This window comes from Apodemus sylvaticus, chromosome 10 (genome assembly GCF_947179515.1).
Source record: "Apodemus sylvaticus chromosome 10, mApoSyl1.1, whole genome shotgun sequence".
Taxonomy (NCBI): domain Eukaryota; kingdom Metazoa; phylum Chordata; class Mammalia; order Rodentia; family Muridae; genus Apodemus; species Apodemus sylvaticus.
Window position 1 is genome coordinate 55,946,839 of NC_067481.1, and position 19,176 is coordinate 55,966,014.

The window sequence follows — 19,176 nt, forward strand, 5'->3', positions numbered from 1 at the left end:
AATTTCTGATTTCAGTTACAAAGTAAGACACTGACTCAAAATAAACAACAAACCAGTAATATTTAAACATTGTTGAGAATGGGCTCAGCCCCTGGTCATTTGTGGCTTCCTTAGTCCTGTGAGTAAAGTGAACTGTCTTCACAGAGAGTGGACCGTCTATGTAGACTGGAATACAGGCTGACAACCCATTACCAGAAATGCTTGGGACCACAGGGGTGTTTTTAACTCCACATTTCCCACCGTCTTCAGATAATGGAACATTTATGTGTAGATGATGAGATATCTTGGCCATGGGGCTCAGGGGTAATTCATTTTGTCTCACAGGTACCTCCTCCTCTTAGCTTGAGGATAATGTCACACATTTTCAGTGTGTCTGTGTCTCGACTTTGACCTGTTTCGTGCAGACAGGTGTGGAATTTTCCACTTGCAGCATCATGGTAGTGCTTGAAAATTTGTGGGTATTAGAGCATTTCAAGTTTTGGATTTCCAGGTTGGGGATGCTCATGCTGTGACCCCAGAATTGGCATAAGACTCAGATTTGTCTTAAACCTTGTGTATCTAATTCAAAACCCTTTCTGACTTTCACATCTGTTTCATTGAGGTATTCCCTTTAAAAAGATCATGCTCAGCCAGGTGAGGTGGTATACACCTTTAATTTCATTGCTCAGGAGGCAGAGGCAGGGGGATTTCTGTAAGTTCAAGGCCAGCCTAGTCTACAGAGTGAGTTCCAGGACAGCCAGGACTACACAGAGAAACCCTGTCTCAATCACCTCCCAAATGATGCTGTTAATACAGCATTCTGACAGCACATCATTGTTCAGAGAGTCTCCAGGCCCTTCACATGGAAGCTGATTTTGGAAAGGCCACACAAACGATTAATTGTAAGAGAGAGTAGAGAAATGATCTGATGTGTCCTGGTTGGAAGAAAAGCTACCAGCAAAAGAGAAGAGCCAATGGACTGTCTCCCATACACCATGACTTTCAAGAGAAAATGTATTTTAATACCCTGCTAAACAGTCTTTTGTGTGTACGGGAAAACATCTTCATGTGCTTTTCAGAAAACATGTAAACACACAGCCAGACATCTTTGTGTGCATAAAACATGTAAGATGATGTCCTAACCAGGCAGGTAAAAAACATGACGGAGACTTTAGCTCATAGCCTTGTGCTATGTTTTCAAACCTTAACCTTTTAAGAAACAAGCGAGTAATTTGATAAATAAAATAGGCAATGCATTCTTTCTAATTAGAATGAAAGAAACATGTACTCACCATGACAAGAAGTGTGATACTAGATGGTAAGAATGAAGTTAGCAAGAAATGGGCACAAGCCATATAGGAAAGACTGAAGTCCCTACCGGCATAAGCCATAAAGCACTTATGAAATTATATTATGTCCCCAGAGATGGTTAATATATGAAAGAGGCTGATTCTCTCTTTTTAATCTCAATCAAAATGTCAATAAATTTTTTTTTTAAAAAACTGGGTCTGGTGAGATGGCTCAGTGGTTAAGTGCACCTGTCTGTTTCTTTTGGAGAACCTGAGTTAGGATCCTAGCATCTCTGTTGGGAAGCTCACAGCCAGCTGTAACTCTAAGTCCAAGGGACCTAATGCCCTTCTCTAGGCTCCAAAGACACCTGCATATGTGTGTGCATGCACATGCACACAAAATGAACAAAATAAAATACATATTTAATATAAATAAATAAAATTTAAAAATAACAACACAATTCCTAAAGTTCATCAGCAAAGGTAAACTAGTACTTTCTGAAATTTTCTATAAGAGCAAAATAACGTTGTTAACCTACCCATCCTGGCCTAAAAGCAGAATCATATTGATCTGTACAGAACTGCCTAGATCCATGAAAACACAGGCTCCCAAAAAGAGCATCACACAGACATAAGAGTTCAGTTACAAATACAATATCAAATGGCTGAGGCAGGATGGCTTACACAACCAACAGCTTTGGGATACCCAGCTAAACCTTGGAAATAGCCAGACTGCACACACGCCTAAGATGAAGAACTAAAATTATTTCCGTGGGGAATAATTATTTAAATGTAAAAATCCAGTCTGTAAAGGTGTTTGAGCATTGAGATCTCAGGTCTTAAGAGCCAGAACTCTTGGGGCTGGAGAGATGGCTCAGAGCAAAGAATTGCGTACAAGCCTGAAGACTCACGTTCAGTGCTCAGAAGCCACGTAAAGGTGTAAAGAGAAATTTTTTTTTTTTGAAAAAAAGAAAAATTTCAAAGGCAGAAGTCATAAGGAATAAAAGTTCTATATCTAACAGCAGGAAATATTAAACTCTAAGTAAAACACCTGACCAACAAATGTCAAAGAGTAAAAGCTAAACCCTGTGCAGCATTTCCGGCAGCAAGCCCGTGTAAATGTGAATAGCTAGACTCTCAAGACACTCTCATGCCCACCCCCCAAGTCTATCCCACTCTGTCAACCATGACTAAGCAATGGCAGATGCAGCCTGTGGGCAGGACCCCTGGTTCTAAAGATGGGGGACGGTGCATCACAATTTATCTTGCTGCTTGGGCAAGTTACCTAATCTTTTTCTGCCTTAGCTACCTGGCCTGTAAAATGGAGACATAGATATGGTGACAATGGCACCTGGGGACATCAGTTCCTATGCTCTGAAAACTAAATGAACAAATCCCATGGGGCTGACTCTGAGGTCAGGGGTCACACACAGAATCTAGTTGGGGGCTTTCCTCCTGACTATACCACCTTCTCTATCCGAACTTTAAAAAATGTCTTAATTCATGCTACTCACGTTTCTCCCACCATCTGTCCTCCTCTCCCTCCTCCCTTCCCTCCTTTCCTCCCTCCTCTCCTCTCTGTTCCACTCCCTCCTCTCCTCCCTCCTCCCTTCCCTTCCCTCATTGCTGCTCCTACCATCTCTGCCAGCTTGAGGATGGCGGGACACAGAGTGTTGACAGTGCTTTCGTACCACGGGTCAACTCGACCCAAGAAGGAAGCCAGCTCTCCCAGCTCAGACTTCCTGGATGCTTCTGGATCCTGGGGATTCAGAGAATAAGGGGATAGACACAACTGTTGGGCCTTCTCTCCCTACCTCCCGGACTGGGTGCCCCAAATACCGACTGACATCCAGTGTTCAGTGACTGTGATCAAGTCGTTTAACCACTTGGACTCAGTTTCTATACTGTGTAAAGATATACTGGCGGTCTGTATCATAAGCTCAAGTGAAGTGGATGGGCTTTTGCTGAAGGCCACTTGTCTGTGACACTGAAATACACTGTTGACCTCTAACGGGCAGAGGGAAGTATTACTCGAGTTTGCTGTTATGGGAGAGGATGAGCATGGCTACACACACACACACACACACACACACATACACACGCATACGCACGCACGCACGCACGCACGCACATGCACACACGCACATGCTCCACCAACACTAATCAGTACTAATGAACTCTGGTCATCTGCCTCAGACTTTTTCTCCTGTAGAGGGAAAGGGCAGGGGAGGCAAAGTCTCTCATCAAAGAATTCCAGTCCAGCTGACTGTGGACAATATTTCATTTTCTTAAAAAAATATCTTGGGGGATTTGCAGAGAAGAAACTTGGAAAGGGCATAACATTTGAAATATAAATAATAAAATAACCAATAAAAAATATCTCAAGCACCGGGCATTGGTGGCGCACGCCTGTAATCCCAGCACTTGGGAGGCAGAGGCAGGAGGATTTCTGAGTTCGAGGCCAGCCTGGTCTACAGAGTGAGTTCCAGGACAGCCAAGACTACACAGAGAAACCCTGTCTCGGAAAACAAACAAACGAACAAACAATCAAAAACAAAGATGAGGGTGCCCAGCAGAGAGGCTACTGTGGTAAAACCTGAGTCTTGGCTTCTAATCTGGAAGACACCCCACCCCCAATCCCTGTCAACTCTGCAGTCTAAGGCAACGGTTCTGGTCCCTGAGCCTGGGAGCCGGGCTGACAGTGGGTCCCCACCTCTCTCTCTTTTCTCTGCTGAGACCCCTCCACTCCTTTTCCATGGTCCCTTTGGCCCCGGCCCTCACCTGTCCAGTCACCTGAGGCGCCAGCACAGGGATATAGTAGAGCTGTAGGCTGAGTCTGGGAGTGAGGCAGAACTTCTTGGTCTCCCGTTTCCTAGCAACAGACAGCAAGGCAGGTAGGTGGGTAAGAGCTGAAGGCTGGGTGTTGGCATCAAATAGTCTTGGCTTTGCCATGTATCATGTACTGACTTTGGGCAATTTATACTATTTTTCCGAGCCTCCATTTACCAATTTATCAAATGGAAACAGTTGTCATTTTCTGTCAAGCTGATGGCTGGGCACTGGGGATGATACTCTGAAGTGTTCTTCCTCACCCTCCCGGGCCTTTTCTCCTGTCCCCTTGTCTCTTTAATACCCATTTGGATCCTTCACCAGCCCGTTCCAGAACCAGCAATGCCACAGTCCCCCCATAGGGTCCTACCTGAGTTTGTAGTAAGCCTGGGCCAAGCGCCCTAGCATCCTGTCATCTCCCAGCACGAGCACATGGGCAGTATGCACCCTGGAGACTCCAGGGAGCAGCTCCCCGTCCCCACTAGGCCTGCCAGTCCTCCGATGCAACCCTGGGGGCCCGTCCCAGCTGCCAGGCATGAAGAAGTCAGGGGGCCACACACGCTTCTTGATGCCCCCCTTGCGTTGAAGTGCAGCCCGCTCCATCTCAGAGCTGTTGGAGTCTGGGAGCTCATCGCTCCCCAAAGGAAGGTCCCGCTCAATTCCGCTGTCGGTGGACACCCGGGCCAAGTCCCGGTCTAGCCTAAATCCTTGTAGATCCAAGGCGTCCAAATCAGCACTGAGGCGCAGCTGGGAGCGTGGGCGGAGGAAGAGAACCAGTTCCTTCCCTGAGACAGGAGAACAGGGAGCATGAGGATGGCAAAGACACCTGAAGTTGAGGGAACAACTCCCCAGAAATCCAGGACCCCTATTTCTCAAACACTGTCCACATGAACAGAATCCCCATGGGACACGCCACAAGAGCCACCACAGTCCTCTAGTCAGCAATGGTCCAGAGTCCTGTGCACTACTGTTTCCTCCCATTGAGGCCACCCAGTAAATATATTTTCTTTTTTTCCTTTCTTTTGTTTTGTTTTCATTTATTTGTTTTTGTTTGTTTCTTTGAGGCAGATCTCTTGTGTAGTCCTGGCAATCCTGGAATTCACCATGTAGCTCAGGATGGCCTTGAACTCACGGAGAGCCTCCTGCCACTGCCTCCAGAGTATAGGGATTAAAGGTGTGCACCGCCACATCCAGCCAATCAGCAAACATTAAAATCCCTGAGAACTCCTGTACTAAAGAAGATGATGCTAACCCAGCACCTCCCACATTTAGCTGACTAAATGGGTCCCTCCCAACGCCCCACTTCTTGTAGCTTGAACTGGGACACAGATTGCAGGCCACCAGCTCCAGGGAAGATTTGTAGGGTTTCCAGCTCACTTTTAGGTTCAGAGAGAGAAGGCATCTACCATGACACACCACACAAATGGAAGGGCCAGGACTTGAACCCAGTACTCCAGCTCAATACTTTCTACCACAAGTGGAGTCCTTGTTCTCACTTGCTAGAAGAGCTGAGAGAATTGGGGTAGGACTTAACAGTAGAAGGAGGTGTCTGCTCTGGAAGGTCCCTCCCCATCTGGGTTCTGTAGTGAGTTCTGCTTGCCTCTCTTTTGGAGACATTGATGGCATTAACATTAATAAGAGACCAAGGGCTAATGCACTGGGCTAATCCAACCTGGAGAAGATTTGCAATTTTGTCCAGATTCAAGGACCAACTCAGAGAACAAAACCTGAACACAGACAGATGCATGAACACACGCAGACATACACCACGGTCCTCAGCCATTTCTACAGGAGCTCGGAGGCTCCGGCACGTACAGAGCTGCTCCTGGTCGGTCCACAGGTGGAAGGTGATGTAGGGGCTGGGCATGGGGATGCTCGACAGTCGGTCTTGGAGAAGGTCACCTGAAGAAAGGAGCAGACTGTAGGGACTGTGGTGAGGAGGTTTGTAGGCAAAATAAAAGACCAGGGAGACTGAGAGAGTGGAGCCTAAACAGGGCTATCCTGCTCACTTTGTCCAGCCTGGGCTGCCAAGTTCAAGCTTTCGTGTGCTTGGTGCACCGATCTTTGCTGTGGCTTCTAGCCCTCTTCCCCTGCCCTGTACCTATGGGTGCAGTCAGTGACTTGTGGTTCTGACACACCCAGGCCGACACGTTCCATGGCTGCTTTGAGTGACTGTGCAAACAAGACACATTAGAATCATTCCATTGCAGGCAGGACACACACATTCTGGATTGTTGATGCCCACTGTGACACTTGCTCCTGTTGGGGCGGGGCATGTCTTTATCAACATTCAAACAGAAAGGAGGTCACAGGGTACACATTGACCCCCGAGAGATAAACAATGACAACATGGGCTGCTTTCCACTCTCTGTGGAGGTGCTGGGAACCAAATCTGTCCATTACTATGCCCAGATCAAGATTCAAATACTGGCTCTGCCACTCCCTAGCCGAGTAACAGTCTGCATGATTTTTAATCTCTTTCTAAGTCAGTTTCTAAATCTCCTGTGTAAAATGGAGGCAATAATCATTTCTACTTCCTAACTTTACAAATTGTTTGATTTGGCACATGGCATAGATTTGAATGTGTGTTACATGTTTAACCCATTAATAGGATAGAGCCGGAGCTTTGCAGCTGTGGGCTATCATGGTTGTGTTAACTTCTTACTCAGTCCCTGGCCTGCCAAGTCCTTTAGTTCTCCTCTCAGTCCCCAGGCTCCTGAGGGCTCCTCCTGAAACTTCATTCTGTTTAGCCTAGCTCTTTGGCGCCCCCTGTAGTCCGCAGTCTCTCGGCAAGTCCAAAACCGGCCCCCTCCCGCTTACCGACGCAGCGCCTTCTTGTGGTCGCAGGCCCTAGTAGCGAGCAGTAAATCTCCTCCATCCTCTCCAGGTGTCCCAGCCGGCTGGGGTTGTCCTCGCTGGCCACCTGCTCAATGGCAGCCACAACGGCGTGGAAATAGTATTCCAGGACGCGACGGGAGCTGGCCTGCGAGGAGGGACACCAGACCCTGAGGTCCACCCACCTGTCCTATCCACCAACCCACCTACTGCACTCCTAGGCTAAATTGGGCAGGGCCACTAACAGTCCAGCGTTGCACCACCCTTCGGCGGAGCAGGAGCTGCCCGGTCCCTGCTGGCATCGGGATTCCTCATCCAGAGCCTGGGTTTCAACTATGGCTGTTGTCCCCTATTGCCTGCCGGTGGGCAGTGGAATTTCTTTCTGGCTTTCACACACTATAATGGGGGAGAAAGGTAGGAAGAATCCAGCAAAATAAAGGATTCAAGATGTGGGTGTGCCAGGCAGTGGTGGCGCACACCTTTAATCCAAGCACTTGGGAGGCAGAGGCAGGCAGATTTCTGAGTTCGAGGCCAGCCTGGTCTTCAGAGTGAGTTTCAGGACAGCCAGGGATATATAGAGAAACCCTGTCTCAAAAAAAAAAAAAAAATCAAAAATAAATAAATAAATAAATAATAAAATAAAATAAAAAGATTTTTTATTCTGCCCTTCTAGATGGGAAACCAAGGCACGGAGAAATCTGTCATTTACTCATGCTCACACAGCAAAGAGACAGAGCTAGAATTTGAATCCCATGTCAATCGTATGCCTTACGGCTCGCACCCTGACTCTTCTGAGCATGTGGAGCTATTAAACTCTGCAGCTGCTTGATATAATGTGTATTTTCCCAGGACATCGGAAGCATGATCCGTGCAATCCTGGGTGGGATTCAGGGGATTCAGACTGGAGAACTCCGGATGGAAAATGAGAACAGAAAAGCAATGCACTTATGTATTTTGATGGGGAAAGCAGGTCTGAATAACAGGCTAAGAACAACACCTGACTGACACCCTCCCCACTTCCTGAATCAGGACAAGCAGGGGACAACTGAACCCTCACTCTGGGTGCCTGGTTCCTGTGCTGCAGCAATTCTAAGCCCTCCCACCCAGACAAGCCTCTCCATCTTCTGCGTGCATCCAATCTAGTCTTGCCCAGCCTTCCCCATTTCCCAGAGAATGTCACTCCTAATGGCACCGGTCCTCCTGTTCCCCCATCCCCAAGAAGTTCAGCCCCTGGTGCTGACTCTCAGTCAGAAGAATTTCTTGGGCTGAGGCTGAATCAGAGAGAAAAGCTAGCAGACAAGTAAGTGTAAGCATTGCCCCCATGCCCCACAGCGGGAGCAGAGTGAAATGCATCAGCACACACGTGCTGGACAGCCCTTAGAAGCACACGTTTCCCAACGAATATGTTTGCACAGATCCCGCTTCCGATGTCCTGGGAAAATACACATTATATCAAGCAGCTTCAGAGTTTGATGGCTCCACATGCTCAGAAGAGTCAGGGTGCGAGCCGTAAGGCATACGATTGACATGGGATTCAAATTCTAGCTCTGTCTCTTCGCTGTGTGAGCATGAGTAGATGACAGATTTCTCCATGCCTTAGTTTCCCATCTAGAAGGGCAGATGGTAGCTGCATTTCACAGTGCTGGGGAAGAACTTCAAAATGTGATCAGTGAGGCACAGTGTCTGGAACAATAGCCAATAAACTGGCTATTAGTAACTGATATCATCATTATTAAGGAAATATACTAAATGTTCTTTTCCGTTATTTCTAAGTAGAGATGTTATGAGTGATTTTTTTTTTTACTTTTGTTTTTCAGCAGCCTATCTGTATTTTCTTATTTCTTTTAATAAACATGCATGAACTGATGATTTGTCAGGGAAAGGGTGCCACGGGCCGGAAGCAGGAAGAGCCCAGGCAGTGAGGATGCTGGATGCCCAGGCTGTGGGGTTAATTACCTGCAGCTTCCTGTTCAGGACACCTGTGTGGCAGGCTTCTCCCAGAGCTGCCTGCAAGGCATGGGAGACCACGTGGCGCATGCAGGCCTCGGGTGTCTGCTGCCCCTGGGCTGCCTCAATCTCCAGCAGCAGGGCACTGCACACGGAGGCAGAAACCAGCTCAGGGTCCACAAACAGAAACACCCTGGGGGCAAGAACGGAAGGGAGTTGCTGGATGGACATTCCAAAACCTTTATAGCTCCCTCACCCAGGTTAAATAACGCCTTTAATAACAAAAGCATTTTCTAGTGGTTAATTCCCCTAAAAAGATAAGCTTCAAGTTCAAAAGCCTATAGGCAGGACAGCAAGTAGACCTCAGGGACCACAGCAGGCAGGATGCACAGCCCTTTCAGAGGGGCAACTATAGTCCCTCCTTAACCATTCTACTGGTTCCATGTGGGGAAGCAGGCTGCATCCTGTATCTAGTGAAATCCTGCTTTCTGGTCCTCAGCATCCCCTCTGGGGAGATCTTAGCCACACTGCCTTCTGGTACTGGAGCTCTGAACCCACATAGACTCCACCTTTACTCATCACCCTGATACCACCAGAAAACTGACTTACCCTCTCTTTCCTTCCTCAGGGTGCTGTGTCTGCCCTCTCCTCCAGCATTTACTCCCCAGGTGCTCTTTTCCTTAGCATCTTTCCTGAACATTGCTCCCAAGTCTCAAAACTACACAGTGCCCCTCAGTGCTAAGTCCACAAACTTCCTGCAGCAGAGAGAGGCTGTCCCCCATCCCCACGATTACTACTCTTCTTCCAACCGTGAACCAGGGGTAGTCTCCCACCTTAGCTAAGAGCTGAGCACTCACTGAGGAAAGCCCCCAGGGTTCAGGCCCTGCTGTGTGCTCATTCTGAAGCTATCTCTAGCTGCCTGTTAATGGTTGGGTGTGGCTGCTTTGTGGCACAAAGCTAGGCTGGAGGTGGGGAAACAGCAGTGTTGCCCTAGGTTATGTGGTCCTTCTGCACAGGGACAGGGACAATCTGGGCCCAGCCAAAGAAGCAAGGCTAAGAAAACAATATAACTACCACCCTTAGGACCGAAGTGCATGTCATTGCTGGGCCAGTATGGAAGCTCTGTTAAGTGATGGTCTTTATCTAGCCTCCTCTTTCGTCTTCCTGTCAGTGAACAGTTGCATGGCACCCAACACCTTGAGGGAGCAGAGGGCAGCAACCACTGTCAAGCAAGCCTCTTACCTCTCCTGGTAAGGGTATAGTTCACTTATCAGGTTCTGCTCTGCAATGACAGTCCGCTGGTATAGCGTACCTGCAAACAAATCACATCAGCGAGCCAGCCTCTGGGTCCCTCACTCCAATTCTGCACCCTTCCTGGAAGGAGCTGAGAGTATTGAGCTCTTTGGCACATCCTGGAGAAAACAGCCTCACATTGAGCCATGTAGCATTGCACCATGGGCGGCCAGCATGCCCGGTAGCTCTCACCTGGGACGGCCGTCTCTGTTTTCAGCCTTATAGCGCAGTCCAAGGCGACTGTAGAGTAGGGGGCCGGCAGGGTCAGCAGCCTGGTGCAGAAGGTGTAAGCTCTATGATACAGATCTTCTGTGATGCCTGTGGCCTGTGGGAGGGAGGGATTGATGCTCTAGGTCTTGAAGCGTCTAGGGTGGAGTGGATTAGAGGAGGTGCGGAAGGAGGAGGGTTGGGACTGATGGGCAGACTGGCTTGGTGCTCTCCACATCCTCTGTGTGCGGCTCTCCTCCCAGCATCTGAGAGACCTCCCCACAACACCACTCTCCTCCTTAGCGAGACAGAAATCCACCCCTGCATTCTCCACAGATCAGTTCTCCCCTGACCTGGATGCTGGAGCTACGGTGGAGCATTTCTGAGCTTCTCCAGGCTTGAAAACTTGGAGTCACTTCCCAAGTCTCTGCACCTCCATGAATTTCACAGGCATAGGGCACCCCACAATGCTCAAAGGCTTCCTTTCCTTCCCTCTGCCTTCTTCCTTATTGTGCTTGATTCCTTTGCCAGAGCCCAGCCCCACCCTCATCCCAGACGCTACCCTGACTCCCCCACAGCCCAACACCGACTCCTTTAACCAAGAGTGTAAAACGTTTTTCTTATGTCATACCTCTATGTACAGATCACCAATTGTAAGAAATCAACCTTTCTGGTCCATTTTTAGTATGTTCTACGTTTAGAGATCACCCAAGTCACAGACAAGAAGAAGGCAGTGACCCCTCCCTCCCCAGCTTGTCTCAGAACTCAGAGAGTTAGAAAAGGAGGCCGTTTCAAGCCCCTGGATAGTCATTAGATAAGGCTGTGCATCCCGGACCAATAGGATGGAGAGCTGGGAAAGGGACTATGCTAGAGGAGTGTGAAGATTGTAACTCCATGGGGAAAAGAGAGCAGGGATTTCTCAAGACTGGGGACTTTAAAAATCTCTGTCACGCACCAAAATGCCATGCTAGCCATTTTGGCCTTTTCTCTATGCCGGAGTCCTGTTATGCAGAAATGAATATTAAAAACAGTTTTGCTTTCTCCAGTCTCTCAAATGTGTTGATACAGAACGAGGAGCTTGTTACTCACAGTGATGATGCACACATGAACAACCCAAGGGCCCACCCACTATCAAAGGGCCCACCCACTATCAAAGGGCCCACCTACTATCAAAGGGCCCACCCACTAGCAAAAGGCCCACCCACTAGCAAAGGCTCTCTATCTGTTCTCCACACTGTCTCAACTCCCCCGCTGCCTGTCCAATTTTACCTCTGGGTCGAAAGGAAAGCACTCAATGTTATGGGAGGCAAGACCAGGCTCGCCCTAGCAGAGATTAGGCGCCAACTAGAGAGACAGGTTGGGGCCTTGTGACTTGAAGTTCCCATCATGCGGGTGCTGGGAATGGAACCTGGGTCCTCTTCCCACTGAGCCGTCTCTCCAGCTCTAGTCACTCATATTTGATTACAGAATGGATGGTCTCTTCTTCCCTCTGAGAACTGTGACTTTTCCTCCCGACAGTCTCCAGCCTCATGTGAGTCACTTCGACCCCCAACCCCTCTCACCTTAGTGAGCACAGACATTAGAGTGAGCAGCAAGGGTATGATGACATGCCGCATGTCCTCGCTCTCTGCCTGGAAAACAGGAGATCCTAGCATCGTGCTGGGCTTGGTGCTCCAGGGAGCACCACATCCAAGCTACAGAACACAGGTTAGGCTGGGGGTGATGGGAGAGGAGGTGGAAGACAGCAATATATTATGTCAAGGGGAGTGGCCTGTGAAGAGGGGAGGAAGGGCAGGGAGAAGCAAGGATGTGGAGCCCTCTATGAGGGGCCGGAAAGACTTACGAATCCTTGTGCAAGTGGTTAGGACAGAGAAGTTGCATTGACGCCACACAGGAGCCAAAGCTAACTGACAACTTGGGAAGCATGTTCCCAAGAAGCAACATGCAGGGACATGGATAATCTCATGTGGCACAAAGATAAACCTTAATGGCTATACACAGATAAGCAGAGTATGTATATGTATATGTAATATGTACACACACACACACACACACACACACACACATTTCTACCCAGCGATGTGGGTTTTCCATTTATGGCTATGTTATGGAGTTTCTTTTTGAAATATGCTAATTTAAGAAACAATGGGAGTGGATGAATAAAAAATATGGTGAGAAAAAAATCATTGAAGAAAAATCAAGCATATAGTTCATAAAGAATGCAAGTTTGGGAGCACAGGTCTGCACAGGTGGGACCCAAACCTCGGCCCTCTCTCCTCACTCCACCCCTGGTGCCTTCCTCAGGTCTAAGCACTAACCTTCTCCAGCTCTCGGAGCAGAATTCGGACCAGAACCGAGCTCTTTCCTGGATTTCTCTCCATCTTCTTGTGAAGAGACCATCTCCACATGCCTGGTCCAGGAGAAAGAGAGACCCATCACGGCTGGGTGGGACCAGAGGGTCTTAGAGGCTGTTCCTCTGGGCAGGACCCTGATCCCTGGGTCCTAGCGTGTGACCAGCTACATCTGACCCTGTAGTAAGAGCTGACCCCAGGTGCTGGTGGGGAGCTCCTCCCATGGCCGCCTGATCTGTCACTCCTTCTAGGCAGTGAGCTCTAGAAACAAGAGGGGAGGCACAAGAGCAGAGCATGTGTGGAGCATGGGGCAGTAATATCTGCAGGCCTAGAGCCCCAGACACCTTCTGAATAAGTCTAGGTCCTAGAAGGGAGTTTTGTTTGAAAGTGGAAGTGAGAAAGGTAACCAGGAAAGAAGGTAAGAGAGCCCCATTACTGTCTGCAATATGGCAGCCCAGACACTTCTACCCGAGACTTCACTTTTTTGCATCTTCAGTTATCCACCACCAAGTATAGTCGTAACATATTAACCAGGAGGGTTGAACCAGGCAGCAGAGAAGGCTTCCAAGTCCATGAACAGACAGCTAGGCTGAAACCCCGCCCACGAGCAGACAGCCAGGCCGGAAACCCCGCCCACGAGCAGACAGCCAGGCTGGAACACCCCCCCCACCCCCCCACCCCCGCCCAAGAACTCGTCCTGCTGCAGCTCTTACCCTGATTGCTTTGGAGGGCTGGGCTTGGGGTGTTGAGTTCTCGCAGCACAGCCTGTACACTCCTCTGGAAGTCCAGCTCCACATCTGAAAGTGAGGGAACCTTGGCATCAGGAGCTGTGCTGCGCAGCCCACCTGGCCTTACTGCTGCCCCAACCTTTATTCTCTGGAGAATAGTCTTAGCCTTCCTGGAAACCTCGCAAGGTGCCCAGTAGCAATCCATCAAGAGTTGGCAGCCAGCACATTGCTCTGAGCGGGAAGATAGTATTCCTGTGTTCTTTGTAAAACCAGAACTTTCCAAAGTGTAGATATACGGCAATCCAGGCCCCTCTTACCTGAGACTTAACTTTTTTTTGTGGTTTCAACTATCCATCACCAACTATGGTCTTAACACATTAAATGGAAATTCTAGAAATAAATAATGTATGAGTTTTAAATTGTTTGTTGTTCAGAGGAGCATAGTAAAATCTCATACCATCCTCCTCCAAATGGCCTGAGACTGAAATATCTTTCTTTCCAGAGTATCCACATAGTATATACCCCTACTTATCCATTAGTCATTAGCAGCCATCTTGATTACCAGCTAAACTATCTTAGTATACTAGTGCTTGTGTTCTAATAACTTTTACTTAAAAAAATTGGTGTGTGTGTGTGGTATATGTATGTGTATAAGTGTGTGGTCACATGCATGTATATGTGTGTATAAGTGTGTGGTCATATGTATATGTGTACAAGTGTGGTCATATGCATGTATATGTGTGTATAAGTGTGTGGTCATATGCATGTGGATACGTGTATATGTATGTGGGCATATGCACATATATGTGTGTATATGTGTGTTCAGGTATGTGCATGGAGGCCAGAGGAGGCATTGAGTGTCCTGCCTTATCATTCCCACCTTATCCCTGTGACTCACCCAGGATTCCCCTGAAGTGTTGGTGGAGATAGAGTTCCAACAAATGATAATGTCCAAAATGCAGATTCCCTTCAAATGATGACCTGCCAGCCTTCAACCCCAGAATCTCTCAGGTTCCCTTTACGTTAGTCACATAAGACAGGTTCAGACATAAATTCTTTCCTCAATGTGTGATTTTATTTTATTACTGTGTATACGCGTGTATGTGTGTACCTGTGTATGTGTGTGAGTGTAGGCACATGTGTGCCATGGTGGGCATGTGGAGGCCAGAGAATAACTTCCAGGAGTCTGTTCTAAGCTTCCAGCATGGCTTCTGAAGATCAAACTAGTCTCCAGGCCTTCAAGCTCATCTATGTACTGAGCCGTCTCCTCAGCCTAGCTTGAGACTTTTGGACCCTAGATAGATAGGGTCTACATCCTTGTTCAACATGGATAAGTCATAGAAGACACATTTTGGGGGGTATCTATGACCTTTAAGTAACCCTTACAATTGAGGGGTCAAAGTCTGAGGGGGAGAAATGAGACAGAATAGAAAGCAGAGGAAATGATGGGGACCTGAGGGGGAGGAGCCTTCACCCCAAAGTCTACTTGGAACTGAGAAGCAAGAATCGCCTGTTGACAGCAGTGCTGTCAACTGAAAGGCTGTCTGGTCGCACACACCGATACACCTTCCTTATACAGACACTTTCTGTTAAAACAGCAATGGCCCAGGCTTCGGACCTGGATATACCTGACCTTGGGTGAGTTTTACTTCCTTCTCCAGCCGCAGTCTGAGAGTCTCAAACAACACTATTAACATTGTTTATAGGTGAAGAGTCCTAATCCCTGAGACCCAGACAGCAATCTTATTGTTTGATCAGATTAATTGTACCCTTTAGGAGCACCTCAGGACCCACCTGTGAGTGTGTCCAGGTTCCTTGGTCACCGTGAGGATGATAGCTCTGAAGCCACCAAAACTCTATATTCAGGGATGGTAAAGACAGTGGAGTGGGGCTGTTTTGGAGAGTCTCATACCCGTGTTCCTGGGGGTGTCTTGTCTTTCTTTCTGAGTGCTGCTTTCTCGTAGATCGCTATAAAATGTCTCTATTAAACACTAACTGTTTTTTTAATCATATAAGCATTGTTCCTGGTGGTGACAGCAGCACTGCTTTACTTACACTGCCCCACATGATGTCTGACCTTGCCTCACACAGTTGCAGGCTCCCCTAGGCCTCTGCTCTTCTGGGCCTCCACCTTGGCCTCTGTCCTGACTCTGACTTGTTCATACCAGTTTCATCAAGAAGGTTTGCAGCTCAGCTCAGAGAGAATCCCCACTCTTGAATGCTCCTCAATACCTTTGGCCTGCCTCGGGCAAGAACCTTGCTACATCTCAGTTAGTTTCCACCTGCTCAGTCCTCACTCGGCCCCTAGGCTGGGAATCGCAGGTGTCTTAAGCATTCTTTGCCATTTTGACAAGTGTCAGGGTAAATCTTGTTTCCTTAGTGAGGGTGTGTTGACACGGCAGGTGAGTGGAGATGAGGAGTATGTAAGTGACTTTAGTGAAGCGAGGCAGCCTGGAGCACGCCTCTCCTGCTCTCCTGTGAAGCTCTGTGCTTGCTGACACCAGTACCGAGCACACCAGTGCTGTTCACGGCCACTCTCTGGAAGACTCCGAAGGCTAAACTTAGCTCTAGGTTCCACCCACAATACTACACTGTGGAACTGCTCTCTCTGGATTCCTCTCCACCTAAGACATGCACACACACACACACACACACACACACACACACACACGGACAGATGCATATACCAACCCCCAGCAAGTCAGCCTCTCCTTCCTGCTCTCTGCCTCCTGTCTGTTTCACAGGTGTTTCCTTGAGCAAATCCTTACACTTCCTGGTGTCCACTTCTTGAAGGATCTAGATGAGGCTGGGAAGTCTAGGAAGTGCTCCCCACAAGGACAGATTTCCCTTGCAGTAACCTCCAACCAAGAGTGTTTCTATACACAAGTAATTTGTCTTTTCTAGTCACCAGACAACACAAACTATACACCTCAAGGCTTCCCTTTTTGACTTGGCTGCCAATAAAGTCGCAGCCAAGAGTCCAGTCCCAAACATCAGCTGGTGTGTCAAGGGGGGACCTCACTTCCTGATTCCTCTTTGCTGCCTCTGCTTTGTGCGTTATTAAATGTGTACCCTAATTGTCTCTAATTCCTTTAGGAGGATAGAGGCTACATCTGCAAACGTCACAGATGGTAGCTCCAGTTAACGGTTGAGGCTAAGGTACCCTGCGCTCTGGTGGTCATCAGGCAGCCCCGGAGCTGGCACATTCTCCAGAGCCTAATCGCCATCTCTGAAGCCCCCACTTTCCTCCCAACTTTCACTCATCCCTGTGAGGCACTTGTCACTGTCTGGGCCTAATTCCCAGCTTCCCCTAAACTGAAGGTTCGCAGAACATGATGGCCATGTCTACCCACCTAGCCAGGAAGTCACTTAGTCTGCCGTGACCATTGCTCCAACCTGCCCTCTCCTCTAACATCTCCACTCTGCATGAAGATTCAGTGAACAACCCGCAAGGTGAGAGAGTAGTAAATTAATTGTTTGTCTTTCTCCCTCCCTCCCTCTTTCTCTCCCTCCCTCCCTCCCTTCTTTATGCCCTTTCATCTTCCCTTTTCCTTTCTTCCCTCCTCCTCCTTCCCTCCCTGCTGTGTTCTTGCTTTCTGTGGCTCTCTCCTGACTTCTCTCCCTTGAACTGTTAGTCTTTTTTTTTTAAATCCCCCCTCCTTTCTCTCTCCCTCCTTTCTTCCCTTCCTTCTGTTTCCCCTTTTGTCCTTTGCAACATGAAAGGATTTAAACCACTGATAATTCTGATCTGTCTCTGCCCGTCCCCCATACCCCATGATTTAGAGAAAAAGAGAAGTTGCCTATTGGTCCTGGAGACCATCGCAAGCAAATGCTGTTTTTGAAAGCTGGAACAGACTCGTGCTTTGGCCCTCTGCTGGCCTGCTGACGTGGCCTGCTTGTGTAGTATTTTCTGAAAGCTGAATTAGGAATCAGGAAGTCTGTGTAAAAATGTATGTGCCTGGCATCTCTTGAAAATCTATGGACGTTTCTGAGTCTTTCTGATGTGAGACAACAGGCAGGTGATGGGAAACCGCTGACCCAGGATGCAGCATGTCTTCTCTGATTTTTCCCTACCCATATTTCTTGTCTTCACTGGTTTCCATTCCTGGTCTGACCGTGGAGACCCCAGTTATCTAACTGAGCTGACCTGGGTTGTCCAAAAAGAGACAGAGTGAAAGGTGATACTCTCGTTTCAAGGAGGTGAGACTTCTCAAGACCAGGAGAAAAAGTGTGATGGAGCCACAGGGAAAAGGGCACCTGAGCACCAAGCACTGTGTCTTTGGATGACACATATAAACCTGAACCAACTTCACCCAGAACACAGCAATGTCCTACAAAGAACCCTCCGTCTCCCAGGCTTAGGCCACACAAGCCTGGTCATCTACTTCAGGAGGCCCCAGTCAAATAGAAGGATCATCACCGCCTCTGCCCAGTGTCCAGGCCTTGAATACCCAGCTCCACAGGGGAAGAACACACTCCTGATCTCGGTGTTGCTGGATATTACAAGTATATACTATTATTATTATTATTATTATTATTATTATTATTATTACTATTTTGGATTTTTCAAAATGGAGTCTCTCTGTGTAGCCTTTGCTGTCCTGGAAGTCACTCTGTAGACCAGGCTAGCCTCAAACTCACAAAGATATGCCTGTCTCTGCCTCCCAAGTGCTAGGATTAAAGGTGTGCACCATCAGAGCCTGGTACAATTAGGTATTATTAACATTTCAAGGCAATGCTAAATGTTCATTCATTTAAGGTAGACAGGAAAACTACATTTCCCAGATTCCCTTGCAGTTAGAGAAGGGCAGTGCAACAAATTCTGACCAATGGAATGTGATCGAAGTGAAGCTGGTCATTTGCAGGGTTGGTGCTAGAATTTCACACACTGTGCCCATGCAGTCCCCACTGAGCAAGTGGCTTGGAGATTGGAGATAATGGTGCCACAAGATCAAATCCTCAGATACTAGAAGACTGCTTAGAGCCCAGATTGGAAGGTGATTAAGTGTGAAATGAGAAATGAGTATTGCTGTGCTATTCTGACATTTGGGGTCATTTGTTCCATCAGCTGGCATTCCTTGACTGACTCATAGATCTACAAAATATTTCCTCACTGAGCAGCCAGGCCTTCTGGACATACCCTCCCCCACCCCCACACACTGACCTGAGCTCTCCATGGAGCCTGTCCTGTAAGGGGAGGATGTGGTTGTCTCGAACAACAGGGTGGAAAGCAGATGGTGCTTTCTGCACAGAGATTGTTCTGCAAAATAAGAGGCAGCCTGTTAGTGTGCATAGGAAAGTGCAGAAGTGCATCCAGGATGCCTGCCTGCCTGCCAGCCGCAGCTGCAAGCTCCAGGCGGTCTAAGAAAAAAGTTAAATGCTGGGGCAGTGGGAGGGAGAACACCTGAGAGAAGACTCAGGAGTTAAAAGCCTGTTCTGCTCTTTCACAGGACCAGAGTTCAGTTCTGGCACCCCTAGTGGACAACTCACTCATAGTGTAGCAAGTCAGGCTCCAGGGCATCCAATCATCCAATGGGCCTGTTCCAAGGACACCTGCACACACACACACACACACACACACACACACACACACACACACACTTTAAAAAGAAAAAGAGCTTTCTGTTTCTTGTCTGAGCTGCAGAAAAGAGCTCTTTAAACTGGGGAGGTGGGGAACTCCCTCTCCCTCTTCCATTTTCTGCTATAGCCCCAGGGACT

The 19,176-nt window shown here is 48.2% G+C and overlaps 1 protein-coding gene across 5 annotated transcripts in view; it reads right to left on the reverse strand.

Moving 5' to 3' along the window:
* Pik3r6 (phosphoinositide-3-kinase regulatory subunit 6) overlaps window positions 1-19,176 on the reverse strand; it is a 47,928-nt gene that overhangs the window by 14,407 nt on the left and 14,345 nt on the right. For 3 of the 5 annotated variants that reach the window (XM_052195843.1, XM_052195841.1, XM_052195842.1), the window contains 12 exons: window positions 18,623-18,718; window positions 13,444-13,527; window positions 12,698-12,789; window positions 11,942-12,006; window positions 10,365-10,497; window positions 10,122-10,191; window positions 8,889-9,072; window positions 6,918-7,080; window positions 5,913-5,999; window positions 4,468-4,882; window positions 4,050-4,140; window positions 2,905-3,027 (listed from right to left, as the gene is read on the reverse strand). In XM_052195843.1, coding sequence (XP_052051803.1) covers window positions 2,905-3,027; window positions 4,050-4,140; window positions 4,468-4,882; window positions 5,913-5,999; window positions 6,918-7,080; window positions 8,889-9,072; window positions 10,122-10,191; window positions 10,365-10,497; window positions 11,942-12,006; window positions 12,698-12,789; window positions 13,444-13,527; window positions 18,623-18,718 — 1,603 coding nt within the window. Of the gene's footprint in view, window positions 1-2,904; window positions 3,028-4,049; window positions 4,141-4,467; window positions 4,883-5,912; window positions 6,000-6,917; window positions 7,081-8,888; window positions 9,073-10,121; window positions 10,192-10,364; window positions 10,498-11,941; window positions 12,011-12,697; window positions 12,790-13,443; window positions 13,528-18,622; window positions 18,719-19,176 lie in introns of all 5 variants that reach the window. The other 2 variants (XM_052195844.1, XM_052195845.1) reach the window with 2 other exon arrangements.